This window comes from Melospiza melodia, chromosome 8 (genome assembly GCF_035770615.1).
Source record: "Melospiza melodia melodia isolate bMelMel2 chromosome 8, bMelMel2.pri, whole genome shotgun sequence".
NCBI lineage: Eukaryota > Metazoa > Chordata > Aves > Passeriformes > Passerellidae > Melospiza > Melospiza melodia.
In genome coordinates this window covers 31,452,437-31,475,073 of record NC_086201.1, presented here as the reverse complement: position 1 = coordinate 31,475,073, position 22,637 = coordinate 31,452,437, and the positions used below count along the sequence as shown (strand labels likewise).

The 22,637-nt window shown below is 40.7% G+C and overlaps 1 protein-coding gene across 1 annotated transcript in view; it reads left to right on the top strand.

Moving 5' to 3' along the window:
- FAM171B (family with sequence similarity 171 member B) overlaps positions 1–22,406 on the top strand; it is a 35,526-nt gene extending 13,120 nt beyond the window's left edge. Inside the window, exons 2-8 of the mRNA XM_063162557.1 lie at positions 9,946–10,179; positions 10,921–11,013; positions 11,303–11,458; positions 13,231–13,398; positions 16,869–16,985; positions 17,477–17,600; positions 17,875–22,406. Coding sequence (XP_063018627.1) covers positions 9,946–10,179; positions 10,921–11,013; positions 11,303–11,458; positions 13,231–13,398; positions 16,869–16,985; positions 17,477–17,600; positions 17,875–19,210 — 2,228 coding nt within the window. The 3' untranslated portion in view covers positions 19,211–22,406. The remainder of the gene's footprint in view (positions 1–9,945; positions 10,180–10,920; positions 11,014–11,302; positions 11,459–13,230; positions 13,399–16,868; positions 16,986–17,476; positions 17,601–17,874) is intronic.
- The last annotated feature ends 231 nt before the right edge of the window (positions 22,407–22,637 follow it).

Sequence of the window (22,637 nt, the reverse complement as noted above, 5' to 3'; positions counted from 1 at the left end):
GCACATTTATCTCAATTTGAAAGGTAAATTTTATTTAAGATTTCATTCTTGTAACATTAATAATTTATCTTACTTATATCAAATTACATAGGACGATATTTAAAATAAATGACTCCTGAATAAGTGAAGCTCTGCAGACTGCAGCATTTCATCTTGTCTGCTGTCTGTCTGCCTTGCCCCAGGAAGGTGGATTTCTGCTTCAGTCTTCCATAGTAACCACAGCTCTGAGAGCCAGCCTGGCTGATTCAACAAAATAGCAGCAAATCAAAATGCAGAGTTGCTATGGTAATTTTAATTCTCATAGGTTTATTGTGTCCTGTGAGTTCCCATGTTCGGGCTCGGGTGGGGACACAGCCTGGTTTTAATTTGTGAAGAAGGCACAAATGGTGAAAAAAACCATCTTGCAACTCCTCACCAAATGGGAACCTTGCAGCAGTACATGAAAATTATCCCAGTGAATGTTTTAAATGACATAAATGCCATGCGGTGTTGAAGGAATACAGGGGGGGAAAAATCCCATCTAACCTTCATGGCTGCTTTCCTGTCTGAATTTCATGGCTCCTGCTTAGGTAGCCCATAAAAATACATCAAGGGGAATTTTCCTTCTATTTTCTATTTCTTACCAGGAGCACTTCAAAGTGCTGGGGGGTGTGTTCCCCCTGGATGGGAGGAGGGCGAGTGGTTAGCAGCTTTATGGATTAGCCTGATGGCATTCTGCTGCACTGCTCACAAGCAGGATCCTTCCAGGAAGGTGTTCATTGATTATGCAGCAGTAATCATCAGGGATGCTGCCTATGATCATCTGGCTTATTCCATTGATTTGCCAGGGCCTTAATTTCATCAGTATTTGGTTCCTGTCAACATTTGTGGGATGATTATTGTGCTTATGCAGCTTTTTTAATGCATCTGGTCTGAGACTTTGGGTGGAAGTGTAACCACTTCTAAAGGCAGAACACATCTGGTTGTGGAAAATGGCTATTTTTGTTTATTTATTCAAATAAGTAATCAGATCAGTCCTCCCATATATACAGCAGATCTTCAGATTGAAAAAGCTATATATGCCTGTGCAATCATACAGATTTTGACTACTGAGGCCACCTAGATTATAAAGTAATCCAAATCCATTAAAATAATTGCAAGCATTAAAAGTTTGCATTTTTTAAAATGTTTTTTTGTCTTTTTTTTTTTTAATGTGAACTGAAGGTAGTGCTGCAATCAGTACCTGCACAAGTGTGTCATGGAATGAGATGGATGGCAATTTAATGTCTGTTGGGAAGTACAGACATAATTATACTGAGCAAATATCGCATCAAAATGTGGCAGCTCAAGTTTGCCAGAGTTGAATATTGGCCATATTTAGTCCTGATTAAATTTCATCTTGCCCTTCAGTTGCTTTTGAATTTGGAGAAACTGATAACAAAAGTTGTGAGGAGAGCAGTTTATTGGTTTACCCTGACCTAATGCTTATTGTCTACTTTGGAAATCCTCTCAGTGCATAAGTACTAATGAGGCATAAATTAATATTTTTCAACAAGCATTCAAGGAGAAGATTTCTAGTAAGAATGTTTTGCAGTTTTCTTTACCACTCTCTTCAAAAAGCAAATCTCCTTTTCCTCTTGTTGTTTGCTTAAGATTTGTATTTATGTATGCACACAACTCCGTACAAAACATAAACCCCTGGATATAAAAGGAAAATAAAGTGAATGGAAAATGAAGTGAAAAAATATTATTCTGCTGAAGTGAAACAAAGTTGTTGTCAGTAAGTAAATGCAACTAAGAGCTTTTTTTGTGGAAACATCAGTAAAAGGCAGTGTTAATTCCATGTAAAAGTGGTGCCATGTCTGTGAATACTTTGGCTGGGAAAAAACAGACAAGGTATGACTCAGATAAACATTCCGTTTTACTGGTGTGTTGAGTTTTTTTCTTTGTTTATTTACTTTTGTTTCCCATCAAAATCCCTTTAAGAAGGGGAAAAGGCTTCGTTCTTTTCTGTAAAGTATATAACTGTGTGTTAGTAGGCAGTCAGCTTCTTCTTACTGTCTGATACAGTTTCATTATCATATGAAGCTGCATTGGGGGTCTGTTTTGAACTAAATATATAATTAGTCTTAGACCTATTAATTTGCTGAGAACCTTGAAGTTTTCTCTGGATCATGCTAATTTCCCAGAGGCAAATCCCTGGCAGTTTTTCAGTCTGCTAGATTAGAAGTGTCCCTTTCAAGTGCTCGCCCTGATGGGTTTGATCCAATGCATTAAATTCCATGTAGTAAATTCACCACTCTTTTCAGTGTGAGGCTTGCAGAAAACCTCCTCTTTAGAAAAGCCTTTTTTTCATAACCAGTGATCTCACTGGCTGAAATATTACAGGGACTCCTCATCACAGAGATGGCTCCGGGATGGATTGAGTTGTGGAGGAAGGAGACTGAGCTGAGCTCTGCAAAGGAAGGAGGGCATGATCAAAGGCAAGGGCAAATAGGAGGTGGGAAAGGGAGTTTTTCAGAGCACAGTGAAAGAGCAGAAAGCAGGTGTATTTCTGTTTGAGATGACAGCAGGCTGTTGGGTTTACATCTCTGCCTGCCTTGTTCTGTTCAGCTCTCAAGAGCAAAAGCATCCAGTTGTTCCAAGAGATGCAGCCCCTCCTTGCTGTGGCACTGAGGAGTCAGAACAGTGTGTCAGAGGTGTTCTTATGCTCTATTTTTAATTTTCCCATTAAGGTGGGAGGAAGGGCCACCTGAACGCGGTAGTGTGTGCTGAAATGATGCATGCATTGACATGAATGAGCTTCTAGTAAGTAATTTCCATTTCCTCCTAACCCATATACAGGTGCCTGACAATTCTGGCACTGTGGGCTGCACATGCCTGTCACAGAATAGCTGTGATATTCTCATCAGAGAAATAAGGTGAAATAAGAAGTGTTTTTCTGTATCTGAAATAAAGCATTATTTGAAGCAAATATAAAAGAATTTGTTTGAAAAACTCTCAGAATATAATTGGTTTTTTTTCCCAGCAAAAGCTTATTTGAGTAGCCTGATGTGTGGTAAAGCTTAGCCAACAGTATACTAAATTTCGGTGTTTTTGTTTTTTTTTTTTTTTTTATTTCTAATCTGTTATGCTTTTTCTTGACTGTGAAGCACTAGCTTGGTGGAAGCAGCTAGATCTGACTAGACTGGGTTAAACTTCCTCCTACAATAAACATTACTGTAACAATTTCTCTGTGTAAAAGGGACTGCCTGTTCCCCCCAGGATGCACCTTTTGCTCCCTCGTAATTGAGATTTTGTAGATGCCTTCTGTGGAAATTGGCTGACCAGAAATAGGGCAGTGGGAATACTGTGGTGTCCTACTTTCCCAGACCCTGTTTTGCTGCTTTGTCCTTGGAAATTGGTAATGTGCTTTGTGTCACTGCAAAGATGTTTGCCAAAGCTTCTCTTAAATATATATCCTAAAGTTTGATTTTGCATTAAAATATTTTAAGGGAGTGCAGGTGTATAGATAAGGTAGATTAGCTGTTCATGTTCAAATGCAGCAAATGCTGATCACCTCTGTGCTTCAGTTTGTTTAAAAATATCTTTTATAGTATCTGTATTGTTTGAAAGCAGTAAAACATCAATATCTTTTCTCCAAAGAGCATTTCAAGGTGCAGCCTCTACTAGCTTTAAAATGAGAGCCATAATGCTGCCACTTTGCCTAAAGATCAACCTAAATAAGGCAATTTTTAGCAATTGCTGCAGCTTGTGTTTGCCTTTATGTACCCCTGTTCTTCACCCAGCACTTTGGGGTTAGTGTTGAGTCCCTGGCTGGAAAGTTTTAACTCCCAGAGTGATTTTGGAGAGGGTTGGTGCAAATTTAGTCTCATGCTAAGTGCAAGAGTGAGACTGTCTGTAGTTGTCAACATGCAAGTATTTTCTTTTTGCAGCCAGGTGGAATGGTTGCATTTGTTGTCCTAAGCATGAGTTGTTCTTATCTAAATCTAAGGTTCTCTTTTCCTGGTTTTTACAGCTGGTTAGGTATTTGCTGAATTTTCTCAGGCCTTTTGTGAACAGTGTGAGTTTCTTTGCTTCTCAGTTCAGTAATAAGTTGTAGAAAATGAAATATGCAGATTGTGCTTACAACTAATCGATAAAGACAAAGTGAAAATTGCACAGGCCAAAACACTTGGAGTGTATTTTTCATTTTAGCAGTGTTCCTGTTCCATTTTAGGGAGGACAAATAATGCTCTGCTATTTATTTTCTGCTTCTGTTTTAAATCAGAGGAGTAGCACATAAAACATCCCTCTGAAGAATCACGTAATTAGTTTCTAAATGAGATCTTCTGATACCAATTTGGAACAGATAGAATGATTTGTGCAGAGTTGGAAGGATCTTTATACATGTACATGCCCATTTGTACTAGGGTCTATAAATTACTGCATGCAGTATGACAGGATAAGAGAGCCCTGATAGCTAACAAATGAAGCCCACATTTGGCTGCAGTGGTTATTAATTAGATTTGCAGCTTATTTGATAGCTCTGAGAGGCATAATTGAAAACCAGGCTGAGAGCTCACCCCAGCCTGACAATAACTCTCACAAGGCACCCATAAAAGAGTTATGGGAGTTTAGGGGTCACCTATTGTGTCATTTCCATGCACTGTGCAGGGCAGCAAGCTCAGGGCTGTGCCAGTGACTCCAGAGCAAAGGTGCCCACCGAGGGAGGGGGCTTGGCCCTGCCCTGTCACCCCCAGCCCTCAGGGGCTGCACAGCTGCCCCTCATCTACATGGATTTTTCATGAACTGAAGGGGGCTTCTACTTTTTCTATGTATCTTTTCCCCATCATCATCTTCCTTTTTCCCCATCATCATCTTCTTTTTCCCCATCATCATCATCTTTTCCCCATCATCTTCTTTCTTTTTCCCCCCATCATCTTTCTTTCTTTTTCCCCCATCTTTTTTTTTTCTCCATCTTTCTTTCTTTTCTCCCATCATTTTTTCTTTTTTCCCCATATTTTTCTTTCTTTTCCCCCCATTTTTCCCCCATTTCCCCCATCATTTTTCCCCTCCCATCTTTTTTTTCCCCATTGTTTTTTTCCCTTTTCCCTGCTTTTTTTTTTTTTTATTTTTCCCATATGTTTTCCCCCTTTTTGTTTCCCCATGTTTTCCCCCCATCTTTTGTAGTTTGTCACTGCTATTACTTTTAGTAGTTTTAAGGGAATTTTACTAGTTTTAAGGGAATTTTAAGAAGTAGCAATTGGTGTTTGTGGGCAGGAGGATGGCTTTGGCATGACCTTTTTTTACTGAGGCCAGATGAGTGCTGGCTGTCTAGATTGTGTATTCATTGATTTCCACTCCCCATTGCAATATTGGATGTGTAGCAAAACCCTTTATTCTTATTACACATTGTTCCTTTACAGATCAGTGCACCTTTCATATCCCTAATTGTGCTAAGCCAAAAAGTATGGTGTTTTATGGATGTAAAAGATGGGAAAAGGGTTGTTCAGCCAGCTAAAACCAAGGAAATGGCACAGCCTGGGATTTCTCTGCCTGGTTAGGAGGGAGCCACAGAGCCCATATCAGCTCATATTTTCTGCCATGGGTTTAAACACCTCTGGGCAAGGGGGAGAGGAGCCCCCTCTGAAGGAAAGAGATAAGGAATAATTTGATTATAATTACTTTTCATCCCATAAGATAATTGTTAACTGGGTAGCTGTCTGTGAGTTTGAGAAGGATAGCTGCCTCCTTCCAGGAGCAGAATCTCTCTGGCTGTAGGAACTTGGTGATTAATAGAGGAAAAAAGGGTTTAGGGCTGGCAGGATGTGTAGGAATCCCCCCTGGACACTGCCCTGTGTGTGTTTTCACCCCCACACCTCAGTTATGTGGAGTTTGGAACATATTGGTGCCTGGGAGGGCTCTGGCCTTGACCATGGTAATTAAATCTCACATAAATGGTAACAAGATGACATGCTTGTCTGCAGAATTAAGAACAAATTACATGGACCATAACTGAGATTTGTTTTTTTTTTTATCTTTGCACTGTTACATTTGTACCCAGCTTGCAATTGCAAGCAGTTCTTTTGCTGAATTCTGTGATAGTATTTCTGAGTTAGGACAGTGATATGAAGCCAAATACCAGGCATTAGATATCTTTTTCTTAAAGAAATGAGATTTCATCAATTTTACTGACCAGGACTGAAATAGCTAAATGTGGTAAAGGCCTTTTTTCCACTCTGTCTGAATAACTGCTGCATTTCTATGAAGGTTGATCAGAAACATTTTAATGCTGTAGGAGCTGGCATTTCCAGTGGACCTTGCCAAGAGAGGAATCCCTTCCTCTGAGGCAGCACAAATCAAATTAGCAAGGACTGAGTTCTTTCTTCTAATTGTAGGAGTTCTGTCAAATCTGTTTAATACTGAGATACAGCTGACCCACTTGTGTTTGGCACATGTCAGTGACCAGAAAAAAGCACAAGGTTCATCCATTGTTTAAGTTTTCAGCTTTGGTTTTGTTGCAAAGCTAACCAAGTGTTCATTATTTTTATGTTTTTTCAGTGTATTTTATATATACTGAAAGGATACATAAAGGGGTTGAGTCTTATATGAAAGGAGAGGGGTTGAGCCTCCTTTTATAGATTTATATGTGATTAAAATATCCTACTGCAGTTTCCATCAGAGTTGAGACTGAAAATTCTGAAAGGCTTGTAAGTCCTGAAAGGCTTGTAAGTTAAGGTATTTATAAAAAGAAAAGCAGTATTTTCTTTGCAAATTAGGTGTCTTGGATGTTACTGTGACATTGTTAATAACTGAATGCCATTAAATTTGTGATAAGTTTGCACATTAAATGGATGTGGGGCTTGTGAGGAGGGAGCTGGCCCGGGGATGTGAAGGTTGGAAAGCAATGATCAATGCTGTAGGACCAGAACTGGATACAAACTGAGCTCTGGGCCCTGGGAATGTCCTGCTTTTCTCTGGGCTGCAACAACTGGCCTGAAAAACTGTGCTGAATGTGGCTTTGTGAGTGGAAAATTGTTACTGTTGGATTCTGGCTTTTTTTCACGTTATCATTTCACAAGCATTTGGGTAGAGGCACAATGAGGTGCCCTCATATCTCCTGTGCTGTTACTCTTGAGGAGTGCAAAGAATAATTGTTTTAAAAATGTGCTTCCCAAACCATTGTGTGGGAGTTTAAAGTGACTTGTTGGCAGAGTTGATATCAGCAAATCCAAGTGCAGGCAGGGCACAACTCCCTCTTGTCAGGGAGATTCTTGTGTTAGCACAAAAAAAAAAGGCCAAAAGAACCAAGAGCAGGGGTTGGGTCTCCTTTAATCTGTGTCTGGATGTTGAGGGGCACAGAGTGAGCACTGCTGTGTGTGATGCTCACAGCAACCCCCAGGATTTCAGTCCCTGGGATTTCAATTCTCATTTCCAGCCTGATGTCTGCATCTCCTCAATGCCCCTCCAGGCAGAGCATCACTTTGGGGAAATGCTGTGGCAATTTCTATGCCCATGGGACAGGGAACTAATCAAAGTTCAGCCTGGCTAAAAACAGGCAATGATATTCTTCAGCTCACCATCAGAGAGTGAAAACAGCACAGCTGTCTACTTTTTTTCTTCTTTTTTTTTTTTTTTTGGAACCTCAAGGTTCTAAGAAATTGGGGTTTAATCTGGCTGTAACTGAAGGAGATGGGAAGAAGAAATAGTTTTGCACACAGAGCAACCTCTGAATTTACCAGCAGCTGCAGGAGGGTTGTGGCATTTGCCCTCTCCCCTGTGTTTTCTCGTTAGGCTTTCTGTCAGCAGGAAAGACAAAATACTCATTAGAAGTATGAAGTGATTGAAATAATGTGTCTTTCTGAGTACATTTTAGGTTTGAATTTTTTATGACTGCTTTCAGCTGTTAAAACTAGGCTCTTTCTCCTAACTTGGCTCCAGCTGTTAAAATACCAGTTCAGAACAGGCATTTCTGGGGTTCCTCTTACTGCCACGAGCTTGAATTTTGTACCACTGTGTTTCTTACTTTTAAATACCATTTCATGATAGACTCCTGACTTCCAAATGATTACTGGATAATAACATTGTACACAGCCTGTTTCCTCTCCTCTGCAGCCTTTTAGCTAGTCATTGGCCAGGGGCAAATGACCTGTTTTTCAAGTTTTGGCAGCCACTGGAATGATGCTGGTATCTGTGTAACTGGATCAATGCCTGGAGGAGCTGTTTGGAGCCTGTAATTTGCTGACATGACATAATTTTTTTCCCCCCATTATCACATGATTTAAAACCCCTCTAGCGCAGCAATTTAAAGCAGTTTTATTCTCGAAATGTCTTACGTATGGGAACGAAAAAAACAGATGACATTGTTCCAAGATTATTGTGCATTTTTTGATTAATTCTGTCAAATACATTTGAGTGTCACTGTGGTTTTTTATTATTATTATTCTGAAAATATGTATCAATGTGCTAAAGGAGATGTATAACATTTTTGTATAACATTGCAGAAAATCAATCTGGCACAGCTGGTAAGTTTTTGATGTGTATGTGGTAAACATAAATGAGGCCAGTGTAGCTTTTGTTATGTGCAGGTCATTTTTTTTCATGAATAGACAATATGCTCCATGCATACAATAGATCTAAATAAATACTTATTTCAGAGAGGCCCAACTTGGAGGGCATCTCTACCACATACTGGGGTTTTCTTTGATGGATTGCACTGGGTTCCTCAAGACCTATTCATTTCAATCAAGGTCAGTGGCAGTAATCTCTTGGTGCAATGTCAATCTCAATTACAGTGGGGATTTCACAGTGAAATTGAGGTATGATTTTGGGTAGATACATGTCAAATAACTTAACTTGACGTTTGACCTAAATAGAAATACATATTCATGACGAATGGATTTGAAAGTGTTAGGATACAAAGTAGTGCAGTGATATTGAATAGGGGTAGATCTGTAACCAAAATACAGGAAAATCTGTTATTGAAACTATTTTTAAAAGTAATATTTTAGGTATTTTAATTTCCAAAATGAAATTATTCTGGAAATAATGTGGAATTCTGTCCTTTTTCACGTACTGTGAAAAAACACCCTGATAGTTTATTTGCCATCAGGGTGAGAGAGAAATTGTGATTCAAAACACCTCGAGTCTGTTGTTCAAGTGGATTGATTATTTTCAACATACTTTTTAGTCACTGTAATTATGATTTCTGCAAGACACTGGGTATGGCATGAACTATAAGATCTTCTAATTAGAGGAATACTGTTTAGAAGTTGCAATGTAGGAAGGTCAAAAGTAGCCAGTAAAAGTCTGGTGGGAGATGGTAGCTTAAAATAATGTCTGGATGCATTTATAATAATGTTACACATGTAAATGAAAATGTGTTGTCCCACTCTGTGTAGACATAGGTTCTCTGCCTTTACAGACTCAAGGTGCACCTTGAAATGTGTGTCCCAAGCCAAGGGCTGGATAAGAAGACCATCCGTATTATCAGTGTGATATTGCAGAGCACAGTAAATCTCCTGTTGTCACAGATGCGTTCTTCAAGCTTAAGCAAAAAGGGGAAGATTGCTTTGTAATTTGGTTACAAATGTTGGTGGTTTTTTTGGGGGTTTTTTAGGTTTTTTTTTAACTGGTTAGTTATTATATTTGCTAAGTTTGGTAAACTTTTTGACACCTTTGTGCTTTGTAATTTGGTGTCAAATGTTGGTGTTTTGTTTGTTCTTTTTTTTTTTAACTGGTTAGTTGTTATATTTGCTGAGTTTGATAAACTTTTTTGACACCTTTGTGCCTCATCTTAAGTTTTTTTGTTTCCCCCTTCTCTGGGGTATAAATTGCATGGTTACCCCTGCCTTTGGCCAGAGACAGGGATCCACTGTGCAGTGTATGAACAGCAAAGACCTGAGCTCCAGGACTTCTTTACAAAACCATGGTCCTTGGCTGTGATGTACCATCACGACCTCCCGTTTTTCTTTTTGTCAACAGGATCTGTTTTCACCCTAAAAGTTCAAGTAAATGACATCATCAGCCATCAGTACCTGCGCCAGGCGGTGGTCGAGGTGTTTGTTAACTACACCCTGACAAATTCCACTCTCACTGGGAACAATGGAGCAGTGTTGATAAAAGTCCCCTACAAACTGGGCCTAAGCTTAACTATTGTCTCGTACAAGGATGGCTACCTGCTGACACCTTTGCCTTGGAAGACTGCGAGGATGCCAAGTACGTAAGCGTCTTACAGGCCTATTATTAAACTCTCTCTGGCAGTAATTAAATTTCTCTCCCAAGCTGTCTGGGTGGTTGCTGTCAGCTGAACACAGCTCAGAGGAGTCAGTCAAGGGAGATGGTGCCTGTCAGTGCAGATCTAGGGGTGAACGGTCTGTTAAACTTGTCAAAATTCTGATTACTCTAAAGCAGAAAATGGCCCTTTGAAAATCTAAGTGGGTTATGTTGTGACACACAGTGAATTCTTAGATTTTTTTTGTCTAGAGTTAGCAAAGAGCTGTTAATGTGTCCTGACAAAAATCCTGTTGACTTGAGTAAAAAAAAATCCTGAGTAATTCTTAGAATGCCAATGCTTTCTTTCCTCTAAGCAGATATAACCTGTTACAACTCTGCCTCAGCAGTGTTTCCTCACATGTTTTCTTGTTTAACTACTGCATGATCCTAAAAAGGCACATGATTTTTATTAAAAAAAAAAAAAAAGACTTTTAAGTCACTTTCTAGTGACTTTCTAGTCACTTGTTTATCCAAAGAAGGTATAAAACAGTAGCAAACATTCAACAGAACTCTTTCTGCCTAAACACCAAAATATCTGCTCTGGACAACAGGAGTAATTTATTTAGTCTTCATATGCTCTCTGGTTTATTAACTGCTCTGTTCAGTAGATCTTTAGATTTGGAGACCCTGGAGGATTTTTTTTTGGTTGCACAGTGTAATAACAGATATTATCATTTTCCACAGTCTACTCATCCGTGACACTCTCATTATTCCCACAAAGTCAAGCTAATATATGGCTGTTTGAAGATACTGTCTTAATTACTGGAAAACTGTCTGGTAAGTTCTGTGCACGCAGACTGTAACTAAACACTTTGTGATAGCCATCTGCACCCACATGGAAAAAAAATTAAGCAGCATTTTATATAATACCTATCTACTTAAAGCCAGATTTTCTGTTAATTATGTAGCTGTACGAGGGGCTGTGACAAGTGCTAGACTGGAAATACAGAAATCATGGAGAAAATGGGGGAAAACAGGTTGTTATGCTAAGTGGATTGCTGAAGGGTAATAAAAACACTGTTTGTCTGTTTTACTGTGGCTAAGACAAAATATTACTCTTTTACAGATGCCAAATCCCAACCGAGTGTTCAGTTTCCAAAATCTTTAATGAAGCTTCCATCAAATCACATTGCAAATGTTACAGCCTATCTGACAGTGCCAGAGCAATTTTTGAAAGTGGACAGCTTTCTCTATACAACAGGAATTATTCTAAATAAATCAGGTATGTGAATATGATGGTTAGGAATTCCTATCAAGAAATATTATAATGCATATGAGTGCACAGTGTTTCAGAAAAACATATGCTTAATTTAAGAGGGCCTGAATCTGCTTCCATTGTATTGGATCAGAAAGCTTTGTTGCACAGGAGTAAGCTATGAACACATCAGGTGAGTAATCAGTGTTACTCTATTTTGGTCCATGCAGCATGAGAACATATCTTGCTGCACTGAAGCACAACTTCAGAGTCTGCTTTTTACGTTTATATGTATGTATGTGTATTTATGTTCAGGATTTCATGAGACTGTGGAACTGGTTTAGTAAACACTTTAAAAATGCAATTACAGCCAGACTGTACAGCAGGTGAAGCTAAAGAAATCAGTGAAACAGCAGCAACGAGCTCCAGCTGTGGAGTTGCTGCATTTTCACTGGAGTGATTGGTTCTAGGGGTTACCCCCAGCACAGGGATTGCATGGGAGCCCCTCTTGGCTCAGTCAGGCTGGGCAAGTCTGGGACCAAGTGGTCCCTGTGGGTACAGAGCACAGCTGGAATAATGTTTTCTGTGCATCTGTTTCACTGGAGAAGCACTAAGTGGTTTTATGAGTTGTAACTCTGCCCTTATACCATTGGATTTTGTTAGTATTTGTCATTCTATCAGATAGTTTTAAAATTTGCATAGGTACAGTAATCTCTGGTAGGTTGGACTGTATGCAGTTAAATCCTTCTTTTGTTCTTTTCTTTCTATTCCCAATGGATCTGAAGCCATGAGGCTCTTAAATTCATTGTGGTGCAGGGAGAGGGCAATACATGGCTTATATAAAGTCATCATATCCTGTTTTTTAATTTTTATTCCATTAAAGGCAGCATGTATACTGATATTTTCACAAAGATATTTTAAAATCTTTCTTATCTGTGTTTCACCTCTTTAAATGGAAGGCAGAAGGAAAGAAGCATAGGAGAATAAGCAGTGTTTATCCTCTTTGAGTTTTCCCTTCAATCTGTCTGGCATGTGTTTTAAATTATTCATAAACCCCTGAAGGAATAAGCTTCCTTTTAGGGCAGGTGGAAGCTAATTGATATCTGATGTGCCAGGAGTTCTCTCACAACCAGCTTCTAACAGCCTGCATAGATTTAACATCATTCTGCTACTTAGTGATTCTGTTTCAGCTTCTCTCACCATCCTGTCAAACTGGGCTTTCTGGAGCATTTGCAAACTGGTGAAAGGAAAACAAAGGAAAGAAACTTGCAGGCTGCCTTGTAAATGCAACATTTCCTCAGAGTGCTTTGACAAGCCTCATGATTAACTATTCAGTTAATTCTGGCTGCCAAATTAGAAAATTAATCCTTACAGGAGAGGTTCCATATGCTTTCACTTTAATTCAATGTTATGCACATTGTGATTATACCAAAATTCTGGTATGATCTGTATTTAACATCAGTTAGGGGCTTTGCAATCTGATGATCTGAGGGGAAAAACCCTTCCTCCCCAACCCCAACCCAAGTTTTCCCTCATGGTTAGTTCTGTGGTCAGCACAGAGCCAAGATGTTGCAAATGAGTTTCTCTTATAGCTTTGGTATAGAAATGACTCTGTTTTGTTTTAATCATAAGTTGTTAAAAGCTCAGAAGAAAAGTAATGTTGATTTCTATTTGACCAAGTTGGTAACAGCTGACTGTGTGGATGAGGATGAGGACTTGCCTTTAGTAGCTTAATTCTTCATGTATTTCTTTTAAGATAACCTGTGAAAGGAGAATTACAAGATATTTCTTGCCCTCAGGTTTCAAAAGCATGGAACTAACTCCTCTTACTGCCATATGTGTAAATGTTCTGTTGGCTGGGAAAGAAGTGAACATAAAGGGTCCCATTCAGGTTACCCTTCCTCTTCCCACAACTGCTGTAAAATCAGGAGATGCTGTACCTGCCTGGACATTTGATATGAAAATTGGTAAGTGAGTTATTTGTTATTTTGCCTTCTAGCACATGCCTGTCGGTTTGGGCGCAGTGATGACATTATTCTATGAGGTGATGGTCAATAGGTGGTCATTTATTTTAATGGGCTAGCTTGAATTGTTCAAAGGTATTTCCCTGTTTTCATTAATTCAAAAAGCTTTGGTAAAATTCATTAGCATTCCTCTTGCCTGGATTTTTATTTTCATGGGATGCTGAGCGTTCACAGAACATATATTTTAGGTGATGTTGAATTTCAAGCCTAGTAATTTTGTGAATTCCTTCTTACAAGAAAGCAAACCAGAACTGAAGGTTTGGATGCTTTGTCTCCTGAGTGTAGCTCTAAAGATCCTTTGATGCTAGAACTGGCATAGATATTGCTTCAGTTAACAAAAACAATTCAGAAAGTGAAATGAAGGGGAAATAAGAGTTATCCAAGGGAACAACATAGTTCTTCCAGTATGCCAAGAGGAGGCTGGGGATTAGTCATTCTAAACCTTTTGTCATCCCTTCACATCTAATTTTAGTCAGGAGTGAGTAATGAGCTATGTCCATGTAACCCATTTAGCTGACCTGTATTAGGTGTGGGTGCATTAGTGTCCTGATTGTCCTGCACTGCACCTCACAGTCACCATCACCCTTGAAATGTGAATTTATATTGAATATACAGGCTTGAAATGTGCAACTGAGTGAGGTCACATCTTGCTCCTTATCAAGGCAAAAAGCTTTTGTTCAGTGTTTGGAAGTACAGGAGAGGAACACCAGCTCTAACAAAGTGTTGTTTACATGGTCAAGGAAGAAACTGATCACCTTAATTAAAACAAACCTGAAAAACATGGATTTGAATTAAGGATGTGCTAAGAAAATTTGGCTAGGCTGTTTTGTGGGGAAAAAGTGAATAGGATAAGTTTTGGCATAGAAGATTATCTGTCTATACACCTAGGAGACTTTAGAGGGGTAATTGGTGGAAAGAGATGGCATTTTAGAGGGTTTTAGTCTGAGGTGGTAAAATATCACTCAGGGTTTAAATTTCTTATTGCCACAGCCACTTTTGCCAGCTCCTGTGCTGAGCTTTTTTACCTCCCTAAACAAAGCTAAATCAACACTGTTGTTAAACAAGGAATTGACAGAACTGGAGCAGCACAGGATGGGTTAGAATACAAACCAGTGTGAGGTGTTTATGTGGGGGTTGAGGGTCCTGCTCAGCATCCCTACACAGGATTGTTGGCCCTGGGAGTAAAACTGGAGCCAGGAGCATGGCCTGCTGATCCAAACCCCAGTAAAACCAGCTGGTTCTCCCTCTCCAGTGGGATGTACTTTACAGAGATTCCATCAGGGCAGGCTGTTTGTAATGGGTGCTCTCTGAGGGGTACTGTTCACTGCTGCTTGCTGAGGAGAGGGACAGAAGGATGGTGGAAAAGGACAGCAACTTTTGGGGCATAAATTACCTTGTGCTTTTTCTCCCATTTCTTCCTCTCTAACAATAAAAAATTGCAATTGTATTCACTTTCTGGGTGTTCATTCTTCAGTATGTTTCTTTTATTTTTTTACCTTTGATCTGACACATGCAAAATGACTTTTCCCCAAGGAAACTGAGTAATAGCAAGGTGTTTTTCAGTTAAAGTTCTGGTGAGTGAGGGCAGTGAACACCTCAGCTCTGCAGCAGGCATTGCAGAGCATCCATAAGGAGCAGCAAACCCCCATCTGAGCTGAATGCTGAGCTCCTGCTGCACTCAGTAATGAGGCTCTGGCCTCCTAGGTGCTGTGTGTGGGATGTCCCCAGCAAGATACTGACACAATTTTTAACTCTGAAGTCCTTGGATAATGTGATATGATGGTAATCAGAGCTCTCATGTCAGCATTGATAGTGGCAAGGGAGCAGGTCTGTGTGGGCTGACCCATATGCAGCAGGAAAAAGATAGAATCTGCTTTCACAGGTCTGCCTGAGCAGTGCTCTTGGGGCTCACTCCAAGTGGAGTAGTACTGAGAGTTCCTGGAAAATGAGCTTTGGTAATTGTACTCAGCTGCTGTAAATGCAGAGTTTGTTCATCTGTATTGAGTGTGGCTTCCTTCTTATGAAATATTTTGCTGCATTAGTGCTAAAAGTACTTTGTGGATTTTAATAGAATTACAAAAACCAGAGAGCTTGCATTCAACATTAAATTGAGAATTATATCCTTCTGCTTGAATGGCAATAAACCATAGAGAAAATGGGTTTACTCATTAATCACATTTTAATATTTTTCCTTAATACCAAGTATTTTCTATGTAGTATAATGAGGGAAGATGTAATTTGTTGAAAAGGACAGCAGACATAGTATAGCTTCTTATGGATTTGTTCAGTCAAGATAGAACTTCTGGACACCTGGAAGTTTTTTTTGCCTTTTATACAAGGTTTGCTGGTATTACTCCTGACTCTGTACAAGATTTCTCAGGTGGCTGAGAAAGCACTTTGAGAGCTCTGGGTGGTTGCTGCTGCCTTTCCCCTCTGCCAGCCATCACAAGCACCAGGAGAAGGCAAATGCTTTATTTTCTCTGCATCTGTGGCAGGTGTCCATCCTCATCATCACCTCCTAGCTGGGAGATATTTACTTTTCCTTTGCTGAAAGATGGGTCCTGGAAGAAAATTAAATTGAAATTCATATAAGTCCCAGCTTACATGAAAACAGTTATACTGTTTTCATTTGATTTTTTGAGTTTGATTATTGATGTTTTAAAAAAGCTGATGGTTCTATCTACTTAGTATTTGCCGGTTGAATATATAACGTTGGTTACATGAGGCTGTTTTCTGTCCTTAGAATTTCAAAAATGGCCCACAATAAACATATTTAAGTATAATTCTCTCTCTTCTAATGGATGCTTTATTAATTGTAGAAGCTGGCATACCATAATACCTTTCCCTTGCCTTGCCAAACAGATGGTGTGGAATCTGTGTCCTAACAATAGCACTTCCTCGGGCAAACCGAACTGTTAACAGCCTCGGGGCAGGGAGGAGGAGAGAAACATTCAAGACAAGCATTGTTTATCCTATTGTGGCTTAATAAGATTAAAATGTTTTCCAACCAAGTTCTGCTAGCTGATGTTGAACTTGTGTCCATATGCATCAGTTACCTGCTCCCTCATTTTTTAGTCTTGGCCTTCATGCATGCTGAAGGTCTTATAACAGGTTTTCTCAAATTATTTATGTGCATATCTGTGAAAGACAGTTATTAATAGAAAATGAATCATATTAAGTTTACTTCTGGTGAGTAAGGTTGATGCTTTGTTTCAAAGTAAATGGCTGCAGATGGATGTCAGGAGAGGAAGTTTGCCTGTTTAACTAAAGCTGTGTAATAAACAGTGGCTGTCAGAAGTTTCAGCTTTTCCTGCCACCTTGTGTATTTCTGATAATGGCCTAATTGCTGGTGGTTTGAGGTATAGAAGAACCCTGCATAGCATGTGCAATGTTTTGTCATTTTTTCGCCCCAGGTGCTTGGGTGAACCGTGGGCTGGGAGTGGTGAAGGAGGTGGATGGCCAGTCAGTGTGGACATACACTGCTCAGCACTTGGGCTACTGGATTGCAGCTCCACTGCCTGGAGCAAGAGGTATGGCAACCATGGCCAAGCAGATCCTGAGTGCCCCATGAGGCTGTCGGTTTGACTGCTTCATTTAACAGCAGGAAGGGACAAGTGACATGCAACTTCACCACCTGGATAAATTTTGTTTGAGTCCTTATAGTGATTTTCTTGCATGTTTTGTAAATTCATAGGAAGGGATCTATCAGACAAACAGTGTGGCTAATTGTTAAAACACAGCACTCTCTGGCAGAGTGCTAAGTAGAAAATGTAGACCACTTTTCTGAGTTAGTTTGGACAATTAATACAAATATAATTTGTCTGGAATGAAGTAGATGTCATGGCAAGCCTTTAGTATTCGAGATGAACCTGTCATTTTTACCTAGCAAGGTGAAAAGGCAAGGATGAACATAATGGCATTGGAACACAAAATCACTGGAAAAGTACTGTTCAGTTTATTAGTTCTGCACATCATTTGGCTTTAAGAACTAATGCTTGTCTGGTTTTGTTTGATAATCTAGAATCCATTATAAGTGCTGTTTCCAAGGACATAACAGCCTATCACACCGTGTTCCTTACGGCCATACTGGGAGGAACTGTTGTCATTATCATTGGATTTTTTGCTGTTCTTCTTTGTTACTGCAGGTAAGCAAAAGAAGTTCCAGGGAGCTCATTAAGAGTGGAATTTGAGGTTGATAAAATACTCTTTTGAGGTTAAGACTTGTTTTCTTAGCTAAACTGTAATGTATAGCATAATATTTTTTTTTTAAATTACAGTTGTTACAGAACTTCAATTTTAAGTTTGTGATGTCAAATTACATCACAACTTCTTAACTAAAGTCAAACCTCCAGCTTTGGTAGTCAACAGTCCAGTATTTCCTAATATGCTCTGCAGTCACCTTGCTTCTCTTTTGCATAGGGATAAATGCCATCGGACACAGAAGAAGGAAAAAAACTCAACCAAGCTGGAGGTCATAAAAAAAGACCAGACAACATCAACAACTCACATAAATCACATCAGTGCTGTCAAAGGGACTTTAAAGCTGGAGGATAAGTCACAGTTATATACACCGAAGATTTCTTCCTATAGCCCTCAAAGGAGGCTGTCCATGGACACAGAAGATGGAAAATCACAGGACAATTTTAAAATCTACTCAGAGGATGCTTCTTATCAGTCCTCCTGTCAGACTGGTCAGGCAGGAAATTCAGCCCATTCAGTGGAGCCCAGTGCTGGTGTGAGGCTTTTACAGCAGCCAAAGCACAGTAACAGTACTATTTCCCAGGCTCCTAGGGACATCCCAGACCAAAACAGGTACCTTTCACTGAAAGAGGAGATGTATGGGCTTTCCCATATCCCAGAACATCTAATGCATATTTATAATCAGCCTATTGCTATTCTTCAAACTTCAGACCTTTTCCACTCCCCAGAACAGCTGCATCCTGCTAAATCAGCAACTTTGCCAAGGAAAGGGCAGCTGGTGTACGGCCCCATGTTGGAGCCCATGAGTCGGGACAGTTACATGCAAACACTCCCCAAAATGCCAGTGCACTCTCATCCCCAGCCTTCTGCCTGCAGAGATGAGAGCAGCGCCCTGGATGGTGAAGAGGGCTTGCCTTCCCAAGCATCCAACTGGGGCAGGTACACCAACAGCTTGCTGGAATCTGTCTCTGTTCCTGGCACCCTGAATGAAGCAGTGGTAATGACTCCCTTTTCATCTGAACTTCAAGGGATTTCAGAGCAAACGCTGCTGGAGCTCTCTAAAGGAAAACCATCTCCGCATCCTCGGGCGTGGTTTGTGTCCTTGGATGGAAAGCCAATTGCTCAAGTGAGGCATTCTTTCATAGATCTGAAAAAGGGCAAAAAAACTGAGAGTAATGATACCAGTCTGGACTCTGGTGTGGACATGAATGAGCATCATCCTAGCAGGAAACTGGAGAGAGAGAAAACTTTCATTAAAAGCATGCCACATTCTAAGATTCTTTACTTGGAAGATCTGGATCTGAGTTGCAGTGAAAGCGGGACCACTGTTTGCACTCCAGAGGACCAGGCTGTGAGACACATCATGGAAGGAGGGAACGGGCCAGTCCTAGAACAACACAATGAGGAAGGTCTAAGGAAAAAATCTCTGCCAGGAAGTCATGAATCTGGTATCCCTTCTGCTAAAAAAAGGGATAGACCACCTCTCATGAAAAGAGATAGCAAAACCAATATCTGGAAGAAAAGAGAGGAGAGGCCGCTTATTCCTATAAATTAAAACACAAAAACCACAATGTGCTTTGTGCTGTTGCTCTCCCTGCTGGTTGTTGATCTCTTGCCTGCTTCTGTAATTCTGCAGTGTTGGGTTTACAAGGGAAATGTTGTTTTCTAGTATCAAGAAAAGTTTCATTTTTTTAACATAAAGATTGAGTTACCAAACTTCAGCTGGGCAGCTGATATTCCATGTGAATTGAAAACAGGGAAATGCTACTATTAAACTTTTCCAGTTCCTAATTTTACTGGCAGTATGAGGAAGGCCCACATTTTACTTAGCCTGTCATTCTTGGACACACCTTTGGGAATGCACAGTGAGAAATGTAGGCACATGGTTTAATTTTTTTGTACTTGTTGCTAATGCAATGGTAGCCTAGTTAAAGCCATTCCTAGCCTTGTTCCTAACTAACGTGACCATCTGTACAGTATTTTATATGTGAACTTTTCTAGCTGTCTGTTACTACTCCTTTGTACAATGTGAAACGTTTCATCCCTTGGTCCCACGACACCAGCAGATGAGCTGTGCTGGATTTATCAGCAGAGCTCTATAGCATTACTGCCCTCCCTGTGTGCCCATCCATGTGCAATTCCACACAACACTGGGGGAAGTGTACAAGTGTGGCCACTGCAGCTCATGGTCACCACTACCTTAAGGTGTTGCCCATCTGCTTTGTTAAGATGTGCTTTGTTATGGCCTGTGGGTGTTCATGGGCTGTGAAGGGTCCATGTCCAGCAGAAAAGGACTGGTTCTGGTAGCATTTGGAGCTGCAGCTACTCCTGATCCCAGTGTCTTCTTTTGGCTTCTTTGTCAAGATCAGAACATCTTCTCTTCTCTATGCTGTTGGGCCAGCTGTGCTCCAGAATATAGCCTTGAATCTCTGCCTATTTATAAGTGAGGGTTTGGCCCATGATGAAGAAGTGTGCAGGATTAGACAAATTATGCCTTGGAAAGAGGTTCTTGAGCAGGAAAGCTGGGCACCGTTGCTTTTTATTTTATGTTTAAACCAATGGGAGATCATTTGAGGTTTATGTGCCTACATTTTGCCAGCCTGAGCTGCTTTTGTCTAGGTTTGCAGAGGAGTTAAACAGGCTTTAAAAGTTGGGGAGGGAGGGTTATGAGCATGAGACAGCAGATTGCAAAAATTTGGTCTATAATGCAATATAAATACTATTTATGACTCATCTTAGAGTTAAACTTACCAAAAGTCATGAATGCATGAATTGTAACTAAGATATGTATAGAGGAAGGAAAGGCCATCAGAATATTCTTTAATTTTTATGTTCATCTTGTCAAAGTGATCATTTCAACTTTGGCTAACAGAAAAATGGATGCATCTCTTAATGTGCTTCATATAGTGAACAGAATGTATTTCTGTGGCTTTGAGGCTGTTTCCCTGATGAAATAAGTTCCAGCATTTTGGCTTTGGCAGTTTGATTATAAATCATCCTAAAAAGGCTTTATAAATATTTCCCTTAGAGCTTGGTTAAGGGTCTGTACCAAGACCCAGACATACAATGCCTATATTTGAATTGTGAGGTGAGTGGTGCTTGGTTGTCTGCCCTGTAGTGCACTCAAGAGTTGGGAGCTATCCTATGCAGCTGGGCTTCTGGGAATATTTACTCAGGAAATATTACTGTGAAATATGTCTGTGGTGTTGGGATTGTCAGTTGTCTGTAGCTGTTTCTAGAAGAATATGGAAGATAACCAGGATGGTACCAGCAATGCATCAGTCCAAAGTGAGCATTTGCTTCATGAACAAAATGTTCCTATTGAATTCTAAGTATGAAAGTGCAAATTAAATTTGAGACAGGTGTGTGTGTGTGGTGGGTTGGCCTTGGCTGGACGCCAGGTGCTCATCAAGCTGCTCTATTGCTCCCTGTTCCCAGCGGGATGGGGAGAGAAAATAAGATGGAAAACAACTCCTGGATTGAGATAAAGCAGTTTACTAAGGAAAAAGCAAATTTGGTGAGTGCACAAAGAGAAAAAAAATAGGTTTGTTCTCTACATCTCATCAGCAAGCAATGTGTGGCTGCTTCTTGGGAAGCAGGGCTTCAACACGTGTAGTGGTTGCTCCAGAAGGCAAACCTTGTAAATAACAAATATCTCCACTTCCTCCTCCTTTCCTTAGCTTTTATATCTGAGCTGGTGTCACATGGTATGGAACATCCCTTTGGTTGATCTGGGTCATTTGTGTCCCCTGCCAGGATCTTGCCCACCCCAGCCTGCTGGTTGGCTGGGACTGTTGAGAGTCAGCACTGATGCTGTGCCAGCCCTGCCCAGCAGTGGCCAAAACACTGGTGTGTTCTCAGCACCTTTCCAGCTCCCAGGGCAAAGCACAATGCTGGGAAGGCTGCTGTGGGGAATGAACTCATCCTCAGCCACACCCCATATCCAGTGGGCATCGCCATCACAGGTGGGAATCTCAGCTCCTGTGCCTGGAGCACCTCCTCCTCCTCCTTCAGCACTGACCTTGGTGTCTGCAGAGTTGTTCCTCTCACATGTTCTCACCCTGCTCTTCTCTGGCCACAATTACCTCTGCACAATAACTCCTTCTCAAATCTGTTACCACACAGGTGTGTGTCACCATCATTTCTGACTGGCCCAGCCTTGGTCAGCACCACCTCTGTCCTGGAGCTGCTGGCATTGGTTCTGCTGGACATCAGGGAAGCTTCTGGCAGCTTCTCATCCCTGTAAACCTCCCCACCCCCCACTAAAAAACACATGGTGAAGCAACTGTCCCCTGCTACAGCAGGTATCCTGGAATTACCTGTGGGGGACTCACACTGGAGGCAGGCTGAGCCTCAAGGACTGCACCTTTTGGAAGAGTGAACCATGTTGGAGCTGTTTATGGAGAACTGCTGCCCTTGAGAAGGACTCAAACTGGAGAAGTTCATGGAGAGCAGCCTCCTGTGGGATAAACCCTGTGCTGGAGCAGGGGAAGGACTTCTGTCCTTGAGCAGTGGCAGAAACCAGATGTGATGGACTGACCCATTCCTGTCCCAGAAACCAGATGTGATGGACTGACCCATTCCTGTCCCAGAAACCAGATGTGATGGACTGACCCATTCCTGTCCCAGAAACCAGATGTGATGGACTGACCCGTTCCTGTGTCAGAAACCACACATGGTGAACTGACCCATTCCTGTCTCCCTGTGTCACTGAGGGGAGGAAGTAGAGCTGGGAAAGAGGGAAGGGTGGGGAGAAGATTTATTTTCTAAGATTTATGTTTCTAAGATTTATTTCCCTTGTCTTATCCTGCTCTGGTTTTGTCAGTAATAAATTCAGTTAATATCCCCAAGGTGAGTGAGTCTGTTCTGCCTGTGACAGTATTCAGTGAATGATCTCTCCTTACCTCAGTTCAGGAGCCTTTCATTGGATTTTCTCTCCTCTATCCACTTTGTGCAAGGGATTGGTACGAGTGGCTTTGGTG